Source organism: Ovis canadensis, chromosome 3, assembly GCF_042477335.2.
Source record: "Ovis canadensis isolate MfBH-ARS-UI-01 breed Bighorn chromosome 3, ARS-UI_OviCan_v2, whole genome shotgun sequence".
NCBI lineage: Eukaryota > Metazoa > Chordata > Mammalia > Artiodactyla > Bovidae > Ovis > Ovis canadensis.
Genome location: NC_091247.1, coordinates 106,238,858 through 106,261,855, shown reverse-complemented (window position 1 = coordinate 106,261,855; position 22,998 = coordinate 106,238,858). Strand labels below are relative to the sequence as shown.

General features: G+C 47.6%; 1 protein-coding gene across 2 annotated transcripts in view; it reads right to left on the bottom strand.

Annotated features, from left to right (window-relative positions):
- Window positions 1–22,998, bottom strand: part of MERTK (MER proto-oncogene, tyrosine kinase) — a 117,776-nt gene that overhangs the window by 73,860 nt on the left and 20,918 nt on the right. For both annotated transcript variants that reach the window (XM_069583995.1, XM_069583996.1), the window contains exon 2: window positions 9,961–10,381. In XM_069583995.1, the coding sequence (XP_069440096.1) occupies window positions 9,961–10,381 (421 nt within the window). The remainder of the gene's footprint in view (window positions 1–9,960; window positions 10,382–22,998) is intronic.

Genomic DNA, 22,998 nt, shown 5'->3' with positions numbered 1-22,998 from the left:
GAGGCCAACATGGCTTTCAGGGGACAGAGGCAACTTTTCCACAACCCAAATGATCTTCAGAGACTGGAACCTAACCCCATCGTACACACATAAAGTATTTTGCCTGGTGTTAATATCCATTTCATTGCCCAGGACCGTGAAAATGGTAGGCTAGCACCTCCTCGTCCCGTTTTGAACTTGGCAGTGACTCGGCCATCGTCTGGAAAAAGGATGACTAACAGCATCTCTGTCTGCAGTGGCCGTGTGCATGGCGCAAGTCACCGTGGACTTTATTTCCTCTCCTGGTGTGGTCATGCCCAGTATTTACACATTCATGTTCATACTATTTAATTTTCAGTCACCTTCCTTTTGTTTTCCTCATATTACAGTGTAAACACGGTATATTATTAAATATCTGATATAAATAGGAGGCCTTGGCTCAAAAGGTTCAGAGTCCTGCTTGTCAATTTCTCAACATGTTTACAAACAGGGAGATATACCACAGAGGTGACACCTGCTTTTAGCTGGGGCAGGAAGGGATGAGAGAGTATGGAACACTCTGAAATACTCTCAGATGCTCCCTGAAAGAGGACACCTTCATTAGTCCCACAGCACTGGTTTCTTCTCTGTGCATCAGACACAACCAAGAAGACTGTGATAGAGGAAAAAGGGGAAAAAAGAAAAACGCGGAGAGGCCTACTTGTCTTCCTAGTAGCTTGCTCCTCGATGCAACTTATTTGTGAAAGTGTTAGTCGCTCAGTCGTGTCTAACTCTTTACAACACCACAGACTCTAGCCCACCAGGCTCCTCTCTGTCCATGGAATTCTCAACATGGCAAGAATACTGGAGTGGGTTGCCATTCCCTTCTCCAGGGGAATCTTCCAAACCCAGAAATTGAACCCGACTCTCCTGCAGGCAGATTCTTTACCGTCTGAGCCACCAGCGAAGCCAAGCTTTAGGGAAGGGGCTTTATGTCAGAGTGCCTAGAGGTCACCAGAACATGGAAAGAGACCTCACAGGACAAAGATCTCCAAATAAGGGGTCAGCAGACCCTCTCTGAGAATGTGTTGGGATGTCGTGGTTACCAGAAGGGGATGAAGAAAGAGGAAGACGAGCAGGTGTGCTGCTCACGTGGGTAACAACCAGGGGCTGGACAGTGCACACAGCTCCTGGCAGAGCCTGTATGCTGATCAGTCTAGCCTTCTTTGCAGTTCTAAGGGAAACCAAGGTCATGGCTGCTGAAAAGAGGAGCGTTTCCACTCATTCCACACGTTCACCTTGAAAGAGGCATCATTTTCTTGCAGGAAAACCTAGGGAGGAGCTGAACAGAGTGGACGATGAGACCCAAGACTCAGTGAGCCAGGAACCAGAGGGGAGTGACAGCCAGCGAGGAAGGCAGGCCACAGCCCCAGTGAGGCTGCACCCAGGCCAAGGGTGCGCAGCACACCAGAACCCGGGACATCAGCGGGCGCAGACAGCCACGGAGCGGCACACGCGGCGGCGGGACTCAGGCTGCACAGGGCGTCCAGGCGTGTCTTCAGCCAGCCAGCAAGCACAATTCAGGGTAGGAGAAGAGCAGGAGAACACAAAACTCAATAAATACTTGGTCGCTTTTTTTTTAAAGAAAGAAATACAAAAAAGAATCAATAAAGCCTTGCCTGAAAACAAACACTTGGTCTTTACTCATTTGCTTTAGGCAGGGTTTAGCAGCATCTGGTGAGAAGGACTATTTGTGTCTGCATTAATTACCAAGTCCAGACTCATCTTATCTGTACCACAGGAACAGTTTTTCCCAAATAATTCTACTTTTTGTTTTATAGACATAACATAAAGGCTCCCGGGATGAAGGCAGGGTGCAGCTGGGACTCGAGATGGGAAAGTGGTCCCCCATCTCCTCTCTCTCCCCAGCAGAAACAGCAGGAAAGGCTCCGCTCACAGAATAGCAATCTAGACATTCCGACGACTGAGTAAGGAATTCCAGAAAGAACACAGAGAGGGGAGGGGGAGGATATGATTCAAGAAAATGCCCAGGACTGGAGATATGGATCTTTCCAAACCTGACCATTAGGCCGGGAGAGAGAAAAGACCCACCAAGGGGCTTCACCGAGCCCCTTAGACATGTCACACATCTAAGATAAAGCAGAGACCCCCAAAAGCTTCCAGAGAAAGGAAAAGCAGGTAATTTATGAGTGAATCAGAACAGCATCATGCTTCTCAAGAACAACTCTCGGAGCAAAAAGGTAACAGCAGGAAGTTGTTTTCCTTTTAAATTCTGTATCTGGTCAAACTGTCTTTTGGTGAGAGTAGGAAAAATCTGGTATTTTCAGATATTCAAGAGCCCAGAAAGCAAGTGGAGGGGGTGGGTGCCGCATAAAGTGAAGGACTAAGCCAGGAAGAGGGGGAGCTGGGCTCTGGGAGACAGGAGCTAGAAATCAGGAGGAATGAGGCTCCCAACAGCAAGAGCAAAGATGACTCAGCCAGACCCAGGCCTGGAGAGAAAGGACGGTTCCAGGTCTGGCACCTCCAAGGAAAAAACTCCAGTCCTGAGAATTGTGTCATTTTGAGAGGACACGCTTATTTTCCTTTTGAACGTGGAGGAGGATGAGCAATCAGAAATTAGAAAATTAAGTGAACTAACAGGCAGGCAAGGAAGCTATTAAATTCAGGAAGATCAAAAAGCTCGACAAGAAGGCCAATGTAATTACAGTCTGACGACATGATTCGGCTGAAAATAGCATTTCCACAGCCACGGAAATCGCGAACCCTGGCTACTGATTTAACCACAGCCATGTGTAATACTCTAATATATTAGATTAACACACCATGCTGGTGCCTGGCGCGGGTATGCATGCACCCCACACACACACACATACACATACACCACACAGACAGACACACACCCCCACACACACACCATACACACACACCACACACACACACAGACACACACACAGACACCACACACAAACACCACACACACACACACAGACACCACACACACACAGACACCACACACACACCACACCACACACACCACACACACACACAGACACCACACACACACACCACACACACACCACACACACACAGACACACACACAGACAACACACACACACAGACAACACACACACACACACAGACACCACACACACAGACACCACACACACACACCACACACACCACACACACACAGACACCACACACACACACACACAGACACCACACACACACACACCACACACACACACAGACACACACACAGACAACACACACACACCACACATACACACAGACACACACCCACCCCACACAGACACAGACAACACACACACACAGATACACACACACGCACACAGACACCACACACACACACAACACACACACACACAACACACACACACACACACACACACACCCCCCACACACACACAGAGGACTCGTGGATTGAATATCTCTGGAACGCTACCCAATCAGTGGGCCACCTCTGCTCCCCACCAGGAAAGCACTGGGGGCCGGAGCGGGATAGACAGACTACTTTACCATGTGCAGGCACTTTTTAATAAAGGGTTAAGAATTTCAACAGATTTTGGTCAAACATCTGAACGGGAGAAGACCAAAGAAACTACAGCCCCAGACCCGATGTCTAGACAGGAACCATCTGGAGAGAGCCAAGGTGAGGAAGGGGGGCTGGCAGCTGCAAAAGCTCGTCCCCACCAGGATCCCCTCAGCTGACATAGCCCCAGAACATGCTACAAGGACACACATCTCTCTGGCCATCAGACCTGTTACAACTAGGCTGACCTGCTCACAGATGGCTTGCGGTAGTGGTGGTAGTTTGGTTGATAAGCTATGTCAGACTCTTTTGTGATCCCATGGACTGCAGCCCGCCAGGCTCCTCTGTCCTCGGGATTTCCTGGGCAAGAATACTGGAGTGGGTTGCCATGCCCTCCTCCAGCGGATCTTCCCGGACCAGGATCGAGCCCGGGACTCCTGCATCGGCAGGCAGATTCTTTACCATCTGAGTCTCCTATATGCGGAGTGTACACACATCTCTCCATCTCTCTGTGCTTCTGTTCCTTCTCAGAAATGGAGGGTCTAACACCCACCTCCACACCATGTACGGCACCTACGGGAAATCTGGAACTCAATAAATATCTGGTCACTTAAAAAAAAAAAAAAGAAAGAAAGAAATACAAAAGGGACCAATATTAGTTGACTCCTCTTGAATACCTAGAGTGGTTAAATTCATAGAGAAAAAATGTGGAATAGAGGTTGCCGAGGGCTGGAAGGGATAGGGAGTGGGCAGTTAGTGCTCATGGGTGTGGAGTTTCAGTCTGAGATGATGAAAGAGTTCTGGAGATGGATGGTGGTGATAGCTGCATAAAAATGTGCATGTACTCAAGGTCACTGACTTGATTCAAAAAGGGTTAAAATGGTGTTTTACTTTATGTGTGCATGCGTGCTCAGTAGCTAAGTCATGCCTGACTCTTTGTGACCCCATGGACTGTAGCCCACCAGGTTCCTCTGTCCATGGGATTTCCCAGGCAAGAATAAGCTGGAGTGGGTTGCCATTTCCTCCTCTAGGGGATCGTTGCAATCCAGGGATCGAACCCATCTTAGCAGGTGGATTATTTTACCATTGAACGGGAAGCTCATGTTATATGTATGTTACAACCATCAAAAACAAACAAACAAATACTAAAAATGAAAGAAAAAAAATACTAAAAAAGAATACAAAGATCCACTGATATTTAACTAGCCGTCATTCAAATGGTGCTGACAGGATTCCATGGAAAAACTGAGTTCAGGAATCTGGTACAAAATCTGACCTGAAAAGAAGTCTGAATTTTATATAAACTAAGTCTGAAAGTCTCAGCAATCTGTGGCTAAAATTAGCTTTTCCAACTGATGGCTTTTTTGAACAAATGATGTCCTTACTTTCTAGATGTTTGGCTGATCTCTCACATACGATTCCATCTTTGGGGTCACCAACAGCAGCAGGATAAAGAGCAACCAGCGATGGCATCAGGCAGACCCAGCTGGGGCAGGGTGGGGCAAGGGTCTTGGCTCTCAGAGCCTGCAGGGGCCTGCCAACACAAGTCTCTCAGGCACAAGGAGCACGCAGGAACCCAAACTACCCATTTACCATGTTCACCAGGAAAACGCACTAAGAAGGTAAAATCCGTGCCGCTTGAGCCACTGGGAAGGACGCCAGAGTTTAAAGAGCATTGGGAACTCTTGGACTACAAAGAAAACAAATATCAAACACTCTCCCTCTGCCATGAACCACCCAGTGAGTAAATCTGCAGGGCCTGTTGATACACAGGACTATCAGTTTTCGTTTTTGCTTGAGGGCGGGTCTCCTCAAGTCTTCTGATCTGAAGCCTGGTGCCTTCCTGGAAATTTTTACCTGATGAGTGTTTCAACCTAAGCCAGAGAGCTTTTCTACACCTTACCCCAGACTTTAGAGCTAACTGTTGTTTTCTAGTCTCTAAGTCGTCTCTGATTCTTTGCGATCCCAAGGACTGTAGCCCACCAGGCTCCTTTGTCCATGGGGATTTCCTGGGCAAGAATACCGGAGTGGGTTGCCATTCCCTTCTCCAGGAAATATTTCTGATTCAGGGATCTAACCTCCATCTCCTGCATTGGCAGGCAGATTCTTTATCACTGTGCCAACTTAGAAGCCCTTAGAAATAACTGCCCCAGGAATTGCACTCTTCTTTAGAGACTTCATCAGGAGGTCTTGGCTACGCAGGGTTCCCAGGCTAGACGAATGGATACTCTGTGCTTTGAGCTGATATCAGGTGTAGATGGGGTAGGATACTAGTTGGAGTGCCAAGGGGGACGTCCAGCCTGGTGACGAGTCCTACAACGGAGGTCTAGCAACTACTTTTGAGTGATGCACCATCCAGGATTAGACATGGGGTGGGGGGTATGGGGCCAGGAGTAAGGAGGGGTGTTGGTGGAGATTTTCTGTTTTAGCCACCAAGCTATTGATTAGGAATACTCCAACCAGACACTGAGTGCTCCCTACACCCATTAATGCCAGATGACTCTTGACTCTATCAATACTAACAGACATCTGATCCCTGCTATATGTAGTCATCTATCATTTGCAGATTTGCTTAAATAAACGTGGTCCATGCAGTACTCTTGGAGGCATCTCCAACAAAATTGCAAGCTAATGAATTCCTGGTAAAATGGCATCCACTGAAAGCTTAGAACTAGTTTTTAACTTTTCACTTTGCTGGGAACCAGAGTGGATTTCCTTGGGGCCCATGAGACGTGAGAAGAGAGGATATGAGGAGAGGTGTGCAAATCAGGCTCCCTAGTTAAATTTACTCCCAGCTTACTATCTAGTTACCCGGGACCAGTCATCCTAATTTATAAGGACCTCAGGGTCCTCATCTAAAAGACATCAAATTAGGCTCTCCAACATCCTTCAATCTTGCAACGAAATTATACAGATATTGATCATCTTGATCAAGTTACTTTAATTTACTTCATTGAATTACCCACAGCTACAGCGTCACCTGAACACTAACAAAGTGAATATGTCAGTGGTGGACTTGATGCTGCTCCAAATATTACTCGGTTCAGCTGAGTGTCCATCCATTGTAAGAATTCTGATGACTAAATTTGCTCAGTTGGGAGGTCACATAAGATTTGCTCCCCTTCCAAATGACTTTATGAGAGTTCAACCAAATATGTGCAAAAGTATACATTTTTTTAAAGTTCTCAAAATTTCACCTAGTCACCTTCCAATATCTAAAGACCTAAGTTCAAAATAAGACTCTGCTGTTCTCCATAGTGGCTGTACTAGTTGTCATTCCCACCAATAGTGTAAGAGGGTTCCCTTTTCTCCACACCCTCTTCGGCATTTATCACTTGTAGACTTTTGGATAGCAGCCATTCTATCCAGTGTGAAATGATACCTCATTGTGGTTTTGATTTGCATTGCTCTGATAATGAGTGACATTGAGCATCTTTTCATGTGTTTGTTAGCCATCTGTATGTCTTCTTTGGAGAAATGTCTGTTTAGTTTTTTGGCCCACTTTTTGATTGGGTCTTTTATTTTTCTGGAAATGAGCTGCAGGGGTTTCTTGTATATTTTTGAGATTAATTCTTTGTCGCTTCGTTTGCTATTATTTTCTCCCATTCTGAAGGCTGTCTTTTCACCTTGCTTGTAGTTTCTTTTGTTGTGCAGAAGCTTTTAATTTTAATTAGGTCCAATTTGTTTATTTTTGCTTTTATTTCCAATATTCTGGGAGGTAGGTCATAGAGGATCCTGCTGTGGTTTATGTCGGAGAGTGTTTTGCCTATGTTTTCCTCTAGGAGTTTAATAGCTTCTGGTCTTACGTTTAGATCTTTAAGATCCAGCAATCCCACTGCTGGGCATACACACCGAGGAAACCAGAATTGAAAGAGACACGTGCACCCCAATGTTCATCGCAGCACTGTTTATAATAGCCAGGACATGGAAGCAACCTAGATGTCCATCAGCAGAGGAATGGATAAGAAAGCTGTGGGTACGTATACACAATGGAGTATTACTCAGCCATTAAAAAGAATACATTTGAATCAGTTCTAATGAGGTGGATGAAACTGGAGCCGATTATACAGAGTGAAGTAAGCCAGAAAGAAAAACACCAATACAGTATACTAACGCATATATATGGAATTTAGAAAGAAGGTAACGATAATCCTGTATGTGAGACAGCAAAAGAGACATAGATGTATTAAACAGTCTTTCGGACTCTGTGGGAGAGGGCGAGGGTGGGATGATATGGAGAATGGCATTGTAACATGTAGATAATCATATGTGAAATGAATCGACAGTCGAGGTTCGATGCACGAGACAGGGTGCTCGGGGCTGGTGCACTGGGATGACCCAGAGGGATGGGATGGGGATGGAGGTGGGAGCGGGGTTCAGGATGGGAAACACGTGTACACTCATGGTGGATTCAAGTCAATGAATGGCAAAACCAATACGATATTGTAAAGTAAAATAAATTAATTAATTAAATTTAAAAAAAAGACTGCCTACTCTAGGTGTAAAAATTCTCCAAGTCTTTTGAATATCTCATGGCCCTTCAGAGCTTTCAGTCAGGTGGTCCAATTCCATCTCTTTGGCAAGAAGACCAAGAAAGACATGGAGGCTCACTTACGGTCTCATAGGAGCCAGTGGCAGGACCCCAAGCTGAAACTCCCAGCCCAGACAGCAGGGCTGTGCTTTCCTTCTAAATGATACTCGGTGGGACCAAGACTTTGGTCGGACTTTTGTTTTTATAAGCCTTTTAACCTTATTTATTATGAAATGGTGCTTTTAGTTCTCCCATCAGGAGCTGTGTCTGTATAATGGAAAAACATCTGTGTTTTGCAGATGATGGAGAAAAAAATACAGTCAAGCCTCCCGAGGGGTCTCAGTCACTAGCTGAGAACGGCAGCCCAGGAGACCGAGACAGACTTTAAATCGACCAATGAAAGACATGGAAGCTGTTTTCTGTGCCTTGATGATGACCAGGACAACTTAGAAAATGCAGAAAAAAAGGGAGGGGGGGATCTTATGGAAGTGTTGACACATTAAACTCCAACTGGAGTCATCAGGTCTGTGGTAACTCAGAGGTGGTTTTTCTGAAAAGGAAACATACAGTGATTCACCCAAAGACATGACACAGCCTGGAAGCAGCCCAAACATCAGGCCAGAGAAAGTAAAAACAACAGATCAAAGAGGCTCCCCCCAGCATGGAGGAGTCCCAGAGAAAAGGCTCTTGCATCATCGCGGCCGGGCTCCGACCTCATCTTGAGCTCTTAGTGACTACAGTCTGCGCATGCCTGCTAAGCTGCTTCAGTCCTGTCTGATTCTTTGCGAACCCATGGACTATCGCCCGCTAGACTTCTCCGACTGTGGGATTCTCCAGGCAAAAATACCAGAGTGGGTTGCCATGCCCTCCTCCAGGGAATCGTCCCAACCCAGGGACCAAACCTGCATCTCTTGCATCTCCTGCACTGGCGGGAGAATGCTCCACCACCAGTGCCGCCTGGTAAGCCTGACTGCAGTCCACCTAATTCTAAACCTGCATATGCTGGGCGGTCCTGACGTAAACACCGACAAACACACACCCTCCTGGCTGAGAGGAGACAGGAGAGAATGAAGAGGGAGGGGATCCCCTGGAGGTCCAATGGTTTAACTCCATGCTTCCACTGCAGAACTGCAGGGGACACGGGTTCGATCCCTGGCTGGGGAACTAACATCCCACATGTCACATGACACAGTCAAAAAAGAGAGGGAGAGAGAATGAAAAGGGACGGTGGGAAGAGGAGCCACTGTCTCACTGTCTGCAGGATCTGGCGTATATGGACTCAGTCCTTGGGATGATGGGTTATTGGGTTACGTCCTGGCCTGGCTTATTGCTGTCTCTCCCTCAACTCACTCTGCCTGCCTGGGCCAATACAAAGTGGAATGTTGAGATGGAGAGCCAAGTGCCTGAAGGTCTGTCTCAGCTTCCCAGACTTCACACTTTCGGCGTTCTTCCGCCCCAACACGAGGTCAACATCAGTACCAGTATCTGTAGCCACAAGGGCTGCTGGGAGAGGAGGGAGGAAGAAGAAACGGAGCAAACGAAAGGGATGCAGGGCTGCACTGTTTGACAAGCTCCACGCCCACCCAATGATTCTGATGTCTCCTCATGCCTGGCAAGGACACAGCTCTCACCCACTGGGAGAGTTCTGGAGTCCAGCAGGACTTGGGGGTACTTGCAGGCCAGCTGGGAAGACCGTCTGATCACCAAGAATTCCACTGGGGCCAAAATCCAATGAAAAGAGATCAACAATACAATTGACTATTAATCTACACTCTGAATGGACTGGTGAGGCTGCTAACACAGAAAACAAAAGGCTGTTTTGATTACTGACAAGCTTTTTGCTTTTGAATCAGCAAAAGCATAACATTTTCAAAGAAAGGGAGAGAGAACACTTACCTGAAGGAAGCGATGACTGCTGTAACTTCATTATCCGGATAAAACTGAGTAATTGCATGATGGACCCCCAACAATTCCTTCCCATCTTTCCACCAAGAAATAGTTGCACTGTCCTGGTAGATGTTAGGTATGTTGATGGAGCAATTAAACTTGACATCTTTGTGTTCAGACAGTATTATATGGCCAACCGTATGATTAAATGCAAGAGGTGGCAGGAGCTTGGACCTGGCGGAGGTCACCCTGGGAAAGGCTACATTTCCAGGGACTGGTGTTCCAGGCTGGATGGGTGGAGACACAGCGGTGGGCTGGTAGGGACCAGTGTGAGGAAAGAAAAATGGCGTGTGGTCAGCCTGTAAGCTTCCTGGGAGAGAACCAGAGAACAGCAGGTTGGGGCTGGTTCCTTCCTTCATCTCAGCAATAGCTGCAAAATAGAATATTGGATTTTTAGCCCTTTTTTTTTTTAAGGTATAAGCCTTTCATTTTTTTAACACATAAAAAACACATATGTGACAAACTTGGATCAAACTGAACTTGAAAAAACTTCCTTTTTTCTTGAAAATATATCATGGATATTCTCCCCTGTCAACATGTTTCCTAACATATATCTAATCTAATTGCTAATTCCACCATGTTAAATTTTTAAATTATTTTTTAATTGGAGGATAATTGCTTTACAACAGGGTGTTGGTTGCTGTCGTACATCAATATGAATCAGCCATAAGCATACACACATCCTCTCTCTTGAACCTCCCTCCCACCCCCCACCTCCCACCCCGCCCTCCATCCCACCCCTTTAGGGTGTCACGGAACCTCCCTGCGTCACACAGCAAATTCCCACCAGCTATCTATTTTACATATGGTAATGTATATGTTTCCACGCTACTCTCTCTATTCATCCACCCTCTTTTTTATTTAACTTTTTCACTTTTTGGCTGAGCCACACAGCATGTGGGATCTTTGTTCCCCAATCAGGGATTGAACCTGCGCCCTCTGCATTGGAAGGGCAGGGTGTTAACCACTGGACCGCCAGGGAAGTCCTGGATTTTTAGCCTTTTAAATAATGGAGTTTCCCAAGTAGGTTCCCAACTTTCTAGGCCAGCATGAGAGAGAACTGGGCATCCTCAATATCCTCAGAAATCATGATCAGAATTTATTTAACACACATGAATAGTGTGAATATTTTCACAATTTTATTCATTTGTAGACTTCCTTCTATAGAAAACTTAAGAAATATAATCTTCACCATCAAAATTTTTAAAATTTGAGATATAATTGACATATATATAATATATTCGTTCCAGCTGTATGGCAGAATAATTCCATACTTGTATAGTTTTGCAAAATAACTGCCAGGATAAGTCTAGTTAATATCCATTTTCACAAATGGAACTTTTTTTCTTGTGATGAGAACTTTTAAGATCCACCATTAATAACTTTCAAATAGCCATTTGCAGGATTTTAGTTCCCTGATCAGGGATTGAACTTGGGACCTCAGCAATGACAGCACAGAGTCCTAATCGCTGGAACGCCAGGGAATTTCCTACGATACAGTATTACTAACTACAGTCAGCATGCTCGACATTACACCCCCAGGACTTAATTATTTTAAAACTGGAAGTTTGTACCGTTGACCACCTTCACTCACTTTTGGAACTGCGACTCATTCTAAATCCCTCCTCCTTAACTCACCAGCAGGCAGGCAGGTGCTAGCACCTGAGAAGTGCCTCCCTTCTGCCCCGTCAGTCACAGGACTTGATACAGCAGACTCGGCCAACAGTCTGGGAAAGGCTGCTGCTGGCCACAAAGGGGCACGTTTGCAATTCTTGTGCCTCAGCATGACCCATTTCCAGGGATGGGGGAAAAGTCATCGTGTGTTTATACAGTGACTTGGAGCTTCTAGCAAAATGTCTGCCTGCTGGAATAGACCTGGAAATACTCTGATTTCATCTGACCCACAAGAATTTCTAAAATTTCTGTTGTGCTCTTAGTGTTAATGGCAATTTTGGAACATACATTCTATACTATTAATAGTTGTCATTTATTCAAACACATCAGGACTTTCCTGATGGTCCAGTGGTTAAGACTCAGCTCTTGCAATGCAGGGGACATGGATTCAATCCCTGGTTGGGAAACTAAGATCCTACATGCTGTGTGGCATGGCCAAAAATAAAAGGCACATTCCATGGGGGGAAAGAGCATTTTTTAAAAAAGCACATTGACCACAGGTGGTGAAACAGGCAGGGAGGAGAGACACAGGCTGGCATGTTGTGGGTGAGTGATGGGGGCACACAGAGCCACCTAGTCCTGCACAAGGGCTGTGCTTCCTGCCACTCTCAGGATATCACACCTCTCGGGCTCTGTGTGTGTGTGTGTGTGTATGTGTGTGCATGCGTGCGCACACAGAGAGGGCAGATTAAGCAAATCACAACAAAAGACGCTCAGTTAAACTTGAACTTCAGATAAACAAGTAACTTTTAGTGTAAGTATTCAGTTAAGTACTTATTTGGTGGATAGAGGTACAAGCAGATTTGGGGGTAGAAGGAGGAATCAGAATTTATTCCTCTGGCTTCCTCCCTGCAGGTCACTTTGGACCACACTCATCCCTCAGTGGAGGGCTGGACTTCCTGCCTCAATGACTTCCCGACAGAAGTCCTCTCCACCCAGCTCTCTCTCCCAGCAGGGAGACTCTCATGGTTGTTGTAGTTGGGAACTGCTTTCTGGGTGAACTCCAGGTTGAAGGACAAGAGGTTTCCCTCTAAAAACAGGTAAAGCTTGTTGCTTGTTCTTGAGGCTGAGGTCTCAGGGGCTCTTGCAGTGCAGGTGTCCTTTGCAGCCTCTGGGAGAGGGCTTTGTGAGTCAGCTGCTGGCTGGCCTGGAGCCCAGTCATCCAGACAGATGAGTGTGCTCTGATGGGAGCTGTCCCTTATTCCAAGGAGTCGAGATCAGAGTGACTGTACCGAGAGGGGCCCCTGCCCCTCCTATCACCCTCACGCCAGGCAAATTTTTGCACAGGGATGGTAGGAAGAGGTGAAGTCCATCTTCTCTGATGTTGGGGTCCCTTCTGCAGTTATGGATGCTCTGGCTATTTATCTGGTCTGTCTGCAGACCCTCCTCAAGAATACTCTTTTTCTACAGGCTTCAAAACACTGACAATTCACTTGTGCCTCTTAGAAGCCAACTTACCTGAAGCACTTCCTATTTGTTGAGCTTGGGAGTCAAAGGTTTTGTCCAAATAACTTTTCTTTCTTTCTTTCTTTTTTGCCACACTATATGGCATGCAGGATCTTACTTCCCTGACCAGGGATTAAACCCATGCCCCATGCAGTGGAAGCCTGGAGTCTTAACCACTGGACCACCAGGGAAGTCTCCAACTTTTCTGTTGTATGTTAAATATAGGGCAAAAAAAGTAGACTGGGAGAAGAGGGTAATACTTCTTTTGGTTTGTTTCATTTCCTTAAAAACACTGAATATTTCTAATTATAAAGGTAGCACAAGTCTGCTGTAAAAAATTCAAATATATGGGAGCACAGAAAGTATAAGATGGAAACCTATTTTATAATTCCAACCCTGCAAGATAACCTCTGATTACAGTTTAGGGTATAAGCTTCAGTTTTCTGTGAGCTGAGCAGCTCACTGAACAAACTAATGGCAAAGCCACCCAGTCAGATGACATCACTGAGATTGGGGCACAGCCAAAATCTGTAATCACTATGGATGGTTTAAAAGATAACTACTCTCCAGCATTTGATTTGCCAGAAGCTGGTACAGTATGATTTAACTGCTAACATTATTTATACAGCACTTGCAGGTCCAAGATTAGCTGTGACTGTCAAATGGGATACAGAAAGGCGAATGTCCCAGCAGAGGGGGAGCAGAGAGTCCCGGGAGTTGAAGCGGGTGGGACACAGCTAACTGTGGGGAGGCCTTCCCCAGGCCCCGCCCCACTCTGTCTAGTTAATAAGCTCCCACGTCAGGGACTCGGACCCGCCACTTTGGTGGTATCTGCTGTAGCGACTCCCCAGTTCTCTCTCTGCTGCTGGACTGACTGAAAGCCCCATGCTGTAGTCAGTTCCTAGCAGGCACTCAAAATATTACAGGTTTGCTGAGTGACGAAGTAAAGGAATGAATTCAAGGAGGAGCAGGGGAAGAGAGACAGGGTTTCAAGGGGCCAAGGAGGGGGAAAACTAGAGGGAAAGGAAGAGGCCCTAAGAGTTTGGGAATACCAACTTAGCTTCAGCGTGGCACTTCTGTGCTAGGAGAAAAAGAGATGAAGTGGAATCAGAGGACGTCCCTGGTGGCCCAGTGGTTAAGACTCCTCCCTCCCAATGCAGGGTGCCTGGATTCGATCCCTGGTCAGGGAACTAGATCCCACACGCCACAGCTAAGACCCAGAGCAGCCAACTAAACAAAAATTTAAAAAAAGAAAAATAATGGAATTAGGCTGAACGTGGAGAGCCCTGAATCCCAGCTGAGGCAGGAGGGGTGCCTGGAAGATTTCTGAGCAGGGGAGGGAGATCAGAGCTGTGCTTGACCAGGCCACAGGAGGGAGGGAGAGGAGCAAGGAGAGGCCAGGAAGTGGGAAAGCCAGAAGGAAGACACTAAGGCCTAACTACGGGAAAGGATGCTGGAGACAGACAGGGCTGATCCTGGCAGCGCTCAGCATTACCATCTTTCCAAAAGGAAAGGTCAGTTTCAGATGCAAATTCCTATATACAGAGTGGATAACCAACAAGGTTCTACCGTATAGCACAGGGAGCTATATTCAATAGAAAATGTTAGTCATTCAGTCGTGTCCGACTCTTTGCGACCCCATGGACTGCAGCCTGCCTGGCTCCTCTGTTCATGGGATTCTCCAGGCAAGAACACTGGAGTGGGTTGCCATTTCTTTCTCCAGGGGATCTTCCCGACCCAGCGACTGAACTCATGCTTCCTGAATTCCAGGCAGATTCTTTATCATCTGAGGCACGAGGGAAGCCCACATTCAATATCTTGTGATAAGCCATAATGCAAAAGAATGTGAAAACGGACATATATAGATGCATTATATATATATACACGTTATATATAATACTGAATCACTTTGTTGTATACCTGCAACTAACAAAACAATGTAAATCAGCTACACTTCAATAAAATAAAATTTAAAATGCACTAAAAAAAAAATGTCACAGAACGGTTAACACTTCACCTTCAGGTGCAAAGGGTACAGGTTCAAATCCTGGTCAGGGAGCAAAGATTCCACATGCCTCCGGGCAAAAAAAAACAAAACAAAAAACAGAAGCAATATTGTAACAAATTTAGCACAGACTTTTTAACAAATGGTCCATGTCAAAAACATCTTAAAAAAAAAGAGGTAAATCGGACACAAATATTTAGGAAGGACATAATCTCCGGAATCAGAATAGTTCTCAGAAGTGGCCATTTGGCAGGTTAATCCTGGCCGTGGTTTGAAGCGCAGGGCCCCCATTGGGAACATGGGGATGGTAACAATGGTGCCCCATAGGATCACCAACAGAAATAAAAGAGTCATTGCTATGTCTGGCTCATCATAAGCACTCAATAAACATTAGCTGTTAGTACTTAAATTATTTTCCCTTTTCATTGTGGATCCATAAAACCTGCCACGGCCCAATCCTTAAGAATTGCTGTTCACAGGGATTGACACTGGGGGCTCCGTGAGGTCCTAACTGCAGAGCTCTGGCAAGAGGCGTGTCTGGGGTGGGGTGCTGCCATTCACACAGTCTTCAGTGTAAATGGAGCTTCAGAGCATGTGCTATGCAGTGCATAGCCTCCCCAGACCCATGACCTATGAGGTGGCCTTGACTAAATGAACATAGACAATGTGGAAAAAGGCACAATGAGAACTGGTCCAAGGCTTTGGACCCCAGGGTCAGGGCAATGATCAATTAGAAATGACACTTGGGCTTCCCTGGTGGCTCAGGGATAAAGGGTCTGCCTGCCAATGCAAGAGATTGGGGTTTGATCCCTGGTCTGGGAAGATCCCACGTGCTGCACAGCAACTAAGCCCTTGGGCCACAACGACCGAGTCTTGTGCCCTAGAGCCTGGGGGCTGCAGTGACTGAAGTCCACGTGCCCCAGAGTCTGCTCAGTAAGGAGAGACGCCACCACAAGGAGAGGCCTGCACGCCACAACTACCGAGTGGCTCCCGCTCACCACAACCGGAGAGAGGCCCGTGCAGCCATGAAGACCCAGCATCAACAAGTAAACAGAAATCATTTTTAAAAAATAAATCCAATTTTAAGCTGCTAATCTTTCAGTGTTCTACGTTGGTTGTAAAATGCCCCTCCCCCTGTCTTTCCTCGAAGAAGTAGAACACTTTAAAATTATTTGGGAGTGAGTGATGGTGGGAGGATGAAAGTAGATCAAAAATTTTTAAGTTTTTGATTTTTATTACCACGTGCTCATTAGTGCATCTTCAAGATGACACAGCGAACGCGGTGGGCCTGCCTGATGGTCCCCATCGTGGAGACCATTTTTTCAGCCCATGTCAGAGATGTATCAAACACCACAGCCCCAGACTTAACGAGGATTTCAGCTTTTCTCCATGGAACAGGTGGAAAAGTAGGCTGCTTGTGAAATCCAGCAGAAACCGTTCCTCCTCTTCTTTCCCCTCTTTTCTTCTTTTAAGGTTACTTCCGCGTATGGACTGGACAGTAGCTAAAGTGGGACGTTTTGCCTCACAAGCAGACGCAGTTGAGCAACCCGGATGAGCGGCTTCCCACTCACGTCCAAGCGCAGCTGCCCAGGGGTCCCCGCAGCTGGGTCTGCCAACCCCAGGGGCCACATCCATCCTGGAGTTGGTCATGGAGCGCTCCCGCCCCGTTCCCATGCGATTCCAGCCCTTGACCAGATTCCAACGTCACCTTCATAGAGACGAGGGACTGTGTGTCCACCATCTTCCTCCAGTCCTCGGGTCAGGGGACAGGCTCCAGGAGATAAGATTACCAAATGTTTCTCTAGCCAATGAGTACGTGACTAGATCTATTGTCCACTGTGTGGGGTTTGCCAGGTTCTTCTGAACAAATCTGCCTGTAGCTTCCCTGAGGGCTGGAACTGGCATTCTCTGAACCCAGGCTGATGCCTGGCATGGAGTCAACGTGCAGTGAGCATCTATGGGATAAATGAGTGTGATACAGGCAGGGGACACTGCTATGACCGGAAGCGGGACTGCGGTGGGGCTGGAGCAAGGGCTCTGCAGCAGCACGTCTTCCCCCAACCACAGCGAAACTGTGGAGGGGCAGATACTGAGGGATCGTAGTCTCTCAGACTCAAAACTGGTACATGAGGGAACACTAAGGAAAGAGCTATTTCTGAACAAAAAATTGAGTTGCCATCTGATCCAGCAATGCCAGATGGCGCAGTGATAGAGAATCCACCTGGCAATGCAGGAGACACAGGAGGTGTGGGTTCGATTCCTGGGTCTGGAAGACTCCCCTGGAGAAGGAAATAGCCACCCACCTCAGTATTCTTGCCTGGAGAATCCCATGGACTTGGTGGACTACAGTCTGGGGGTCACAAAGAGTCAGACACGACTGAGTGACTGAATGCATGATCCAGCAATTCCACTCCTGGGCATGCATCTGGACAAAACTCTAATTCAAAAAGATACATGCACCCTTATGTTCACAGCAGCACTGTTCACAATAGATAAGACACATAAAACGACCTAGATGTCTACCAGATGAATGGCTAAAGAAGATGTGGCTAAAGAAGAAGTTCAGTCGCTCAGTCGTGTCAGACTCTTCGCAACCCCATGAACCGCAGCATGCCAGGCCTTCCTGTCCATCACCAATTCCCACAGTTCACCCAAACTCGTGTCCACTGAGTCGGTGATGCCATCCAGCCATCTCATCCTCTGTCATCCCCTTCTCCTGCCTTCAGTCTTTCCCAGCATCAGGGTCTTTTCCAATGAGTCAGCTCTTCGCATCAGGTGGCCAAAGTATTGGAGTTTCAGCTTCAACATCAGTCCTTCCAATGAACACCCAGGACTGATCTCCTTTAGGATGGACTGCTGCTGCTAAGTCACTTCAGTCGTGTCCCACTCTGTGCGACCCCACAGACTCCGCCGTCCCTGGGATTCTCCAGGCAAGAACACTGGAGTGGGTTGCCATTTCCTTCTCCAATGCGTGAAACTGGTTGGATCTAAAGAAGATGTGGATTACTCAGCCATAAAAAGAATGAAATAATGCCATCTGCAGCACCACGATGGAACTAGATCATCACACGAAGCGCAGTCAGAGAAAGACGAGCACCGTGTGACATCCCTCATAGGTGGGATCTAAAACATGAAACAAACGAACGCATCTATGAGACAGAAACAGACTCACAGACAGAGAGCACGTGCGTGGTTGCCATGGAGGAGAGGAGAGGGGGAGGATGGATCGGGGTCAGTAGACGTAAGCTATTATACATAAGATGGATAATCAACGAGGTCCTACTGTATAGCACAGGCCACTATCTTCAGTGTCCTGTAATGAACTATAATGGAAAAGAATATGAATATAAAAACAGTATATAATGGAATCACTGTGCTATATACGTGCAACTAACACAACGTTGTAAATCAACTATATGTCGATAAAATAAATTTTAAAAAAATAGGCTATTATCTCTGTGATCACATAGTGTGCCCCAGCCTTAAATTCATGAATATTTGCTGAGCACTCGCTGAGCGTGCATGATAGCAAACAGGTTGGTGGGCAGTGACGCTCAGGGCTAACCAGTAGCTCAGTGTTTGGCACCGAGGCCCACCCAGGCCCGGGATGCCTGAGAGGTGACCTCGGGAAAGTTCTGTAACTGGCTGATCCTCTTCAAGGACAAAAGTACCTGTGAAGGGTATAGGGAGAAGGCAACGATCAGATGTACCAGGTCCATCAGCAAACTGCACAGACACTGGCTGTTGTTGTGCCCTGCCCGCTTCTGAACCTGGCCCGGTCTGTTTTTTCCTGGCTGTGCTGCGTCTTCGGTGCTGTGTGCCGGCCTCTCTCCGTCGAGGAGAGAGGGGCTGCTCTCTAGCTGTGGTGCGTGGGCCGCTCACCGCACTGGCTCCTTCTGTTTCAGGGCACAGGCTCCAGGTGCCAGGCGCACCTGCTTAACGGCTCCCTGGCACACGGCGTCTTCCTGGACCAGGGATTGAACCCACGCCCCCTCCACTGGCAGGTGGATTCTTACTCACTAGACCACCACCAGGGAAGCCCTGAACCCGACCTGTTGAACGCCAAAGGAGGAATTTTGGGGCTTTGTGGGATGAGTGCTGGGACTAACAGGTGAGGTCTGTCTCAGACAATGCATAGAACAGCAACGTGGCGGCCACATGACTGCCACCCATGAAGAAGAGGAAAATTCACACTTCCGGTCTGTGATACCCAAAGAACTCTGGCTCGAAGGAGTCTCCCGGGGCTGGTCACCACCCTCTCCCAGCAGGAGAGCCTTCCGATTCTCTCGAAGCTGTAGGACCACAACCCAAGGTGGATCAAGGGGAAAAGCAGCAGCTACTGAAAGGGCAGGACTCGGAGGAGTGGGTGGAGAGGCAGCCTTCCGCCCCCTCCTGACCCTGGAGTCCCTCCAGGCTGTGGGAGGAGAGCTGGGCAGGGCAGCAGCCCGGGCGGGAGCGAGAATGCAGACTCCTGCTCCGGCAGCCTGCTTTATCACCCCAGGACCCGGGGAGGGACCGGAAGCGCCTTGGCCAGATGGGTCAAATAAGGGCATGGCTGAAGCATCAGTCATATAGCCCACATCTGGCTCTTTGTACTCCTTGTCAGACAACAGAACAGCTGGCGACATGAGCGGACCTCTCTGAAATTCAGCCTCAAAACCTGAAGGCCCAGAGGAGGCTGCAAGAGTGAGGACTTACTATTGAACTCAGGGTGTCATGCCCCGCACTGCAGAGCAGGAGTGGGCCGTGAGGACGCGCTTTTGCTGTGTAGTTGCTAAGTCATGTCTGGCTCTTTGCAATCCCAGGGACTGTAGCCCGCCCGGGTCCTCTGTCCACGGATTCTCCAGGCAAGAATACTGGAGTGGGTTGGCATTACCTCCTCCAGGGGGTCTTCCCGACCCGAGGACTGAACCCACCTCTCCTGCACTGGCAGATGGGTTCTTTACCGCTGAGTAACCCAGGAAGCCCAGGATGTGCTTTGCCCAGGCGCTAAGAGCTCCTCAGCCCCTCTGTCCCAGGGTGACATTTGCTATCAAGCAGCCCCCATGGCTGGAAGGAGAAAGGCCCCCTTCTGGGGTGAGATTGCAGTTCACAGAAAAGGCTTTTGGCACCTGGAATCCTGTTGGTGACCACTTCCCTGTCCCCCTCCCTTGTCATGCCCCCTGTCCCCCCACCCCAGGAAAGAGGCCTGCATGTGGACCAGAGGACACCCCTTCCATGTGTGCCCCCCTCCCTGGCTGATATTTGAATCATGTCCCTGAGTGGCTTCCCTGTTACTTGGTTAAAAACTGATCCTCTCATTCCCAAAACTGGCTGAGGCCAAATCCAGAACAAGCAAAAACTTTCTACTTAGTAACAAGTCACTTTATGAAAACAGGAGTCTCAATTGATAAAGAGAAGCAACACTGATAAGAGGACATTTTTTCAAAAACCTTTCAACCTGAAATCACTTGACCTGGTTGCTACTGCTGCTGCTGCTGCTAAGTCACTTCAGTCATGTTCAACTCTGTGCGACCCCAGAGACGGCAGCCCACCAGGCGCCCCCGTCCCTGGGACTCTCCAGGCAAGAACACTGGAGTGGGTTGCCATTTCCTTCTCTAATGCATATAAGTGAAACGTGAAAGTTAAGTCGCTTCAGTCGTGTCCGACTCTTAGCGACCCCATGGACTGCAGCCCTCCAGGCTCCTCCGATCTGATTGCTACCAAACTATAAATGGTAAACAAGAGCACTCCGCCACTTGGAGAAAATTTAACAGTGCAGCAAAAGCCTGCAAGGCAGAAACCATGAGCTGACCTGAGGGAGGGGCCCCAGCAGGGGCTTTCCGGAAAGAAAGAGGAATAATTGGTAGATTGCATATGCCTGGAGGGATCACAGCCTCAGCAGGAAAAAGCACAGACACCAGTGAACTGAGCGCTGCAGAGAGAGAAGAAAGCGGGGCTGGTATGAAACAGTGCTGGCAGGCCAGAGTTTCTACATGGGCGGTGGGGTGCGGTGGGGGAGAGGGTCGGGATAGTTGCCAGATTAACAAGCAGGATGCCCCAGTTATACTGGAACTTCAAATAAACAATGCCTATGTGGTTTATACTTAGTTAAATAAATACAGCTTGGTCTCTTTCAGCACAAACTGGCTGGAGCCATGGCCCAGGGAGTTCATTTTCACCCCCGCCCCCATCGACTGGCCTCCTAGGGCAGAGAGCAGAGTGAGGAGGGGGTCCGAAGGGGCAAACAAGGACCCCAACACACTAAGCCAGCTACCCACCCTCTCTGAGCCCTGACCTGAGGGAGTGCAAGGGCCTGGGCCTCAGAGCCAAACCCACGATTATCAGGCTGATTCTACTTCCGTTGGTCCCCCCAGTACACTGGCTCAATAAAAAATGTGGAACTGAGGTAGGAGACGGTGGGCCTCTGGGCTGGACACCTGGTTTGTCAAGCGGAGTAAAACTGAACCTCTGTTCTCACTCAGACACTCCAAGGACAAAGCTAGTGGCAGAAGCTGAGCTCTGCTAAAAAAAGAGATAAGGTGTCCACTCCAGAGGTCAAAAAAACTTTCCTGCCTACACATGCACAGGAAGGCTTCTTGGGGATGGAAAAGGGAGCTGACCCCCACCCCATAATAAGTGCGGACATATACTCATAGGCCTCTGTCGTGGGATCCATCTTAGCAAAAAGTTGCACACACATTTTGGGGAGGGTCCACGGACCAGAACTGTACATGGAACAACAGACCGGTTCCAAATCGGGAAAGGAGTACGTCAAGGCTGTATACTGTCACCCTGCTTATTTTCAACTTATATGCAGAATACGTCATGAGAAACGCTGGGCTGGATGAAGCACAAGCTGGAGTCAAGATTTCCAGGGAAAATATCAGTAATCTCAGATACACTGATGATACCACCCTTATGGCACAAAGTGAAGAAGAACTAAAGAGTCTCTTGATGAAAGTGAAAGAGGAAAGTGGAAAAGTTGGCATAAAGCTCAAAAATTCAGAAAAGATCATGGCATCTGGTCCCATCACTTCATGGCAGATAGATATGGAAAACAGAGGAAACAGTGACCGACTTCATTTTGGGGGGCTACAAGACCATGGTGACTGCAGCCATGAAATTAAAAGACGCTTACTCCTTGGAAGAAAAGTTATGACCAACCCAAACAACATATTAAAAAGCAGAGACATTACCTTGCCAACAAAGGTCCGTCTAGTCAAGGCTATGGTTTTTCCAGTAGTCACATATGGATGTGAGAGTTGGACCATAAAGAAAGCTGAGAGCCGAAGAATTGATGCTTTTGAACTGATTCTCCAACTGTGGTGTTGAAGAAGACTCTTGAGAGTCCCTTGGACTGCAAGGAGATCCAACCAGTCTAAGCTAAAGGAAATCAGTCCTGAATATTCACTGGACGGATGGATGTGGAAGCTGAAACTCCAATACTTTGGCCACCTGATGCGAAGAACTAACTCATTTGAAAAGAATCTGATGCTGGGAAAGATTGAGGGCAGGAGGAGAAGGGGATGAGAGAGGATGAGATGGTTGGATGGCATCACCAACTCAATGGACATGGGTTTGGGTGGACTCCGGGAGCTGGTGATGGACAGGGAGGGCTGGTGTACTGCGCTTCAAGGAGTCGCAAAGAGTCAGACATGACTGAGCAACTGGACTGAACTGAACTTAGTGAGGAGGTGCACAGTAAGGAGGTGATGTTAATCACTTATACAGGACAGTCCTTCCAGGTCTTCATTTACCTTTGGCCAATTATCTTGTTTCTTTCTTAACACCTAACTGGTCCGTTCAGTATTTTAGTGTTGAGTTTTAAACCAGCTTTTTCACTCTCCTCTTTCACTTTCATCAAGAGGCTCTTTAGTTCT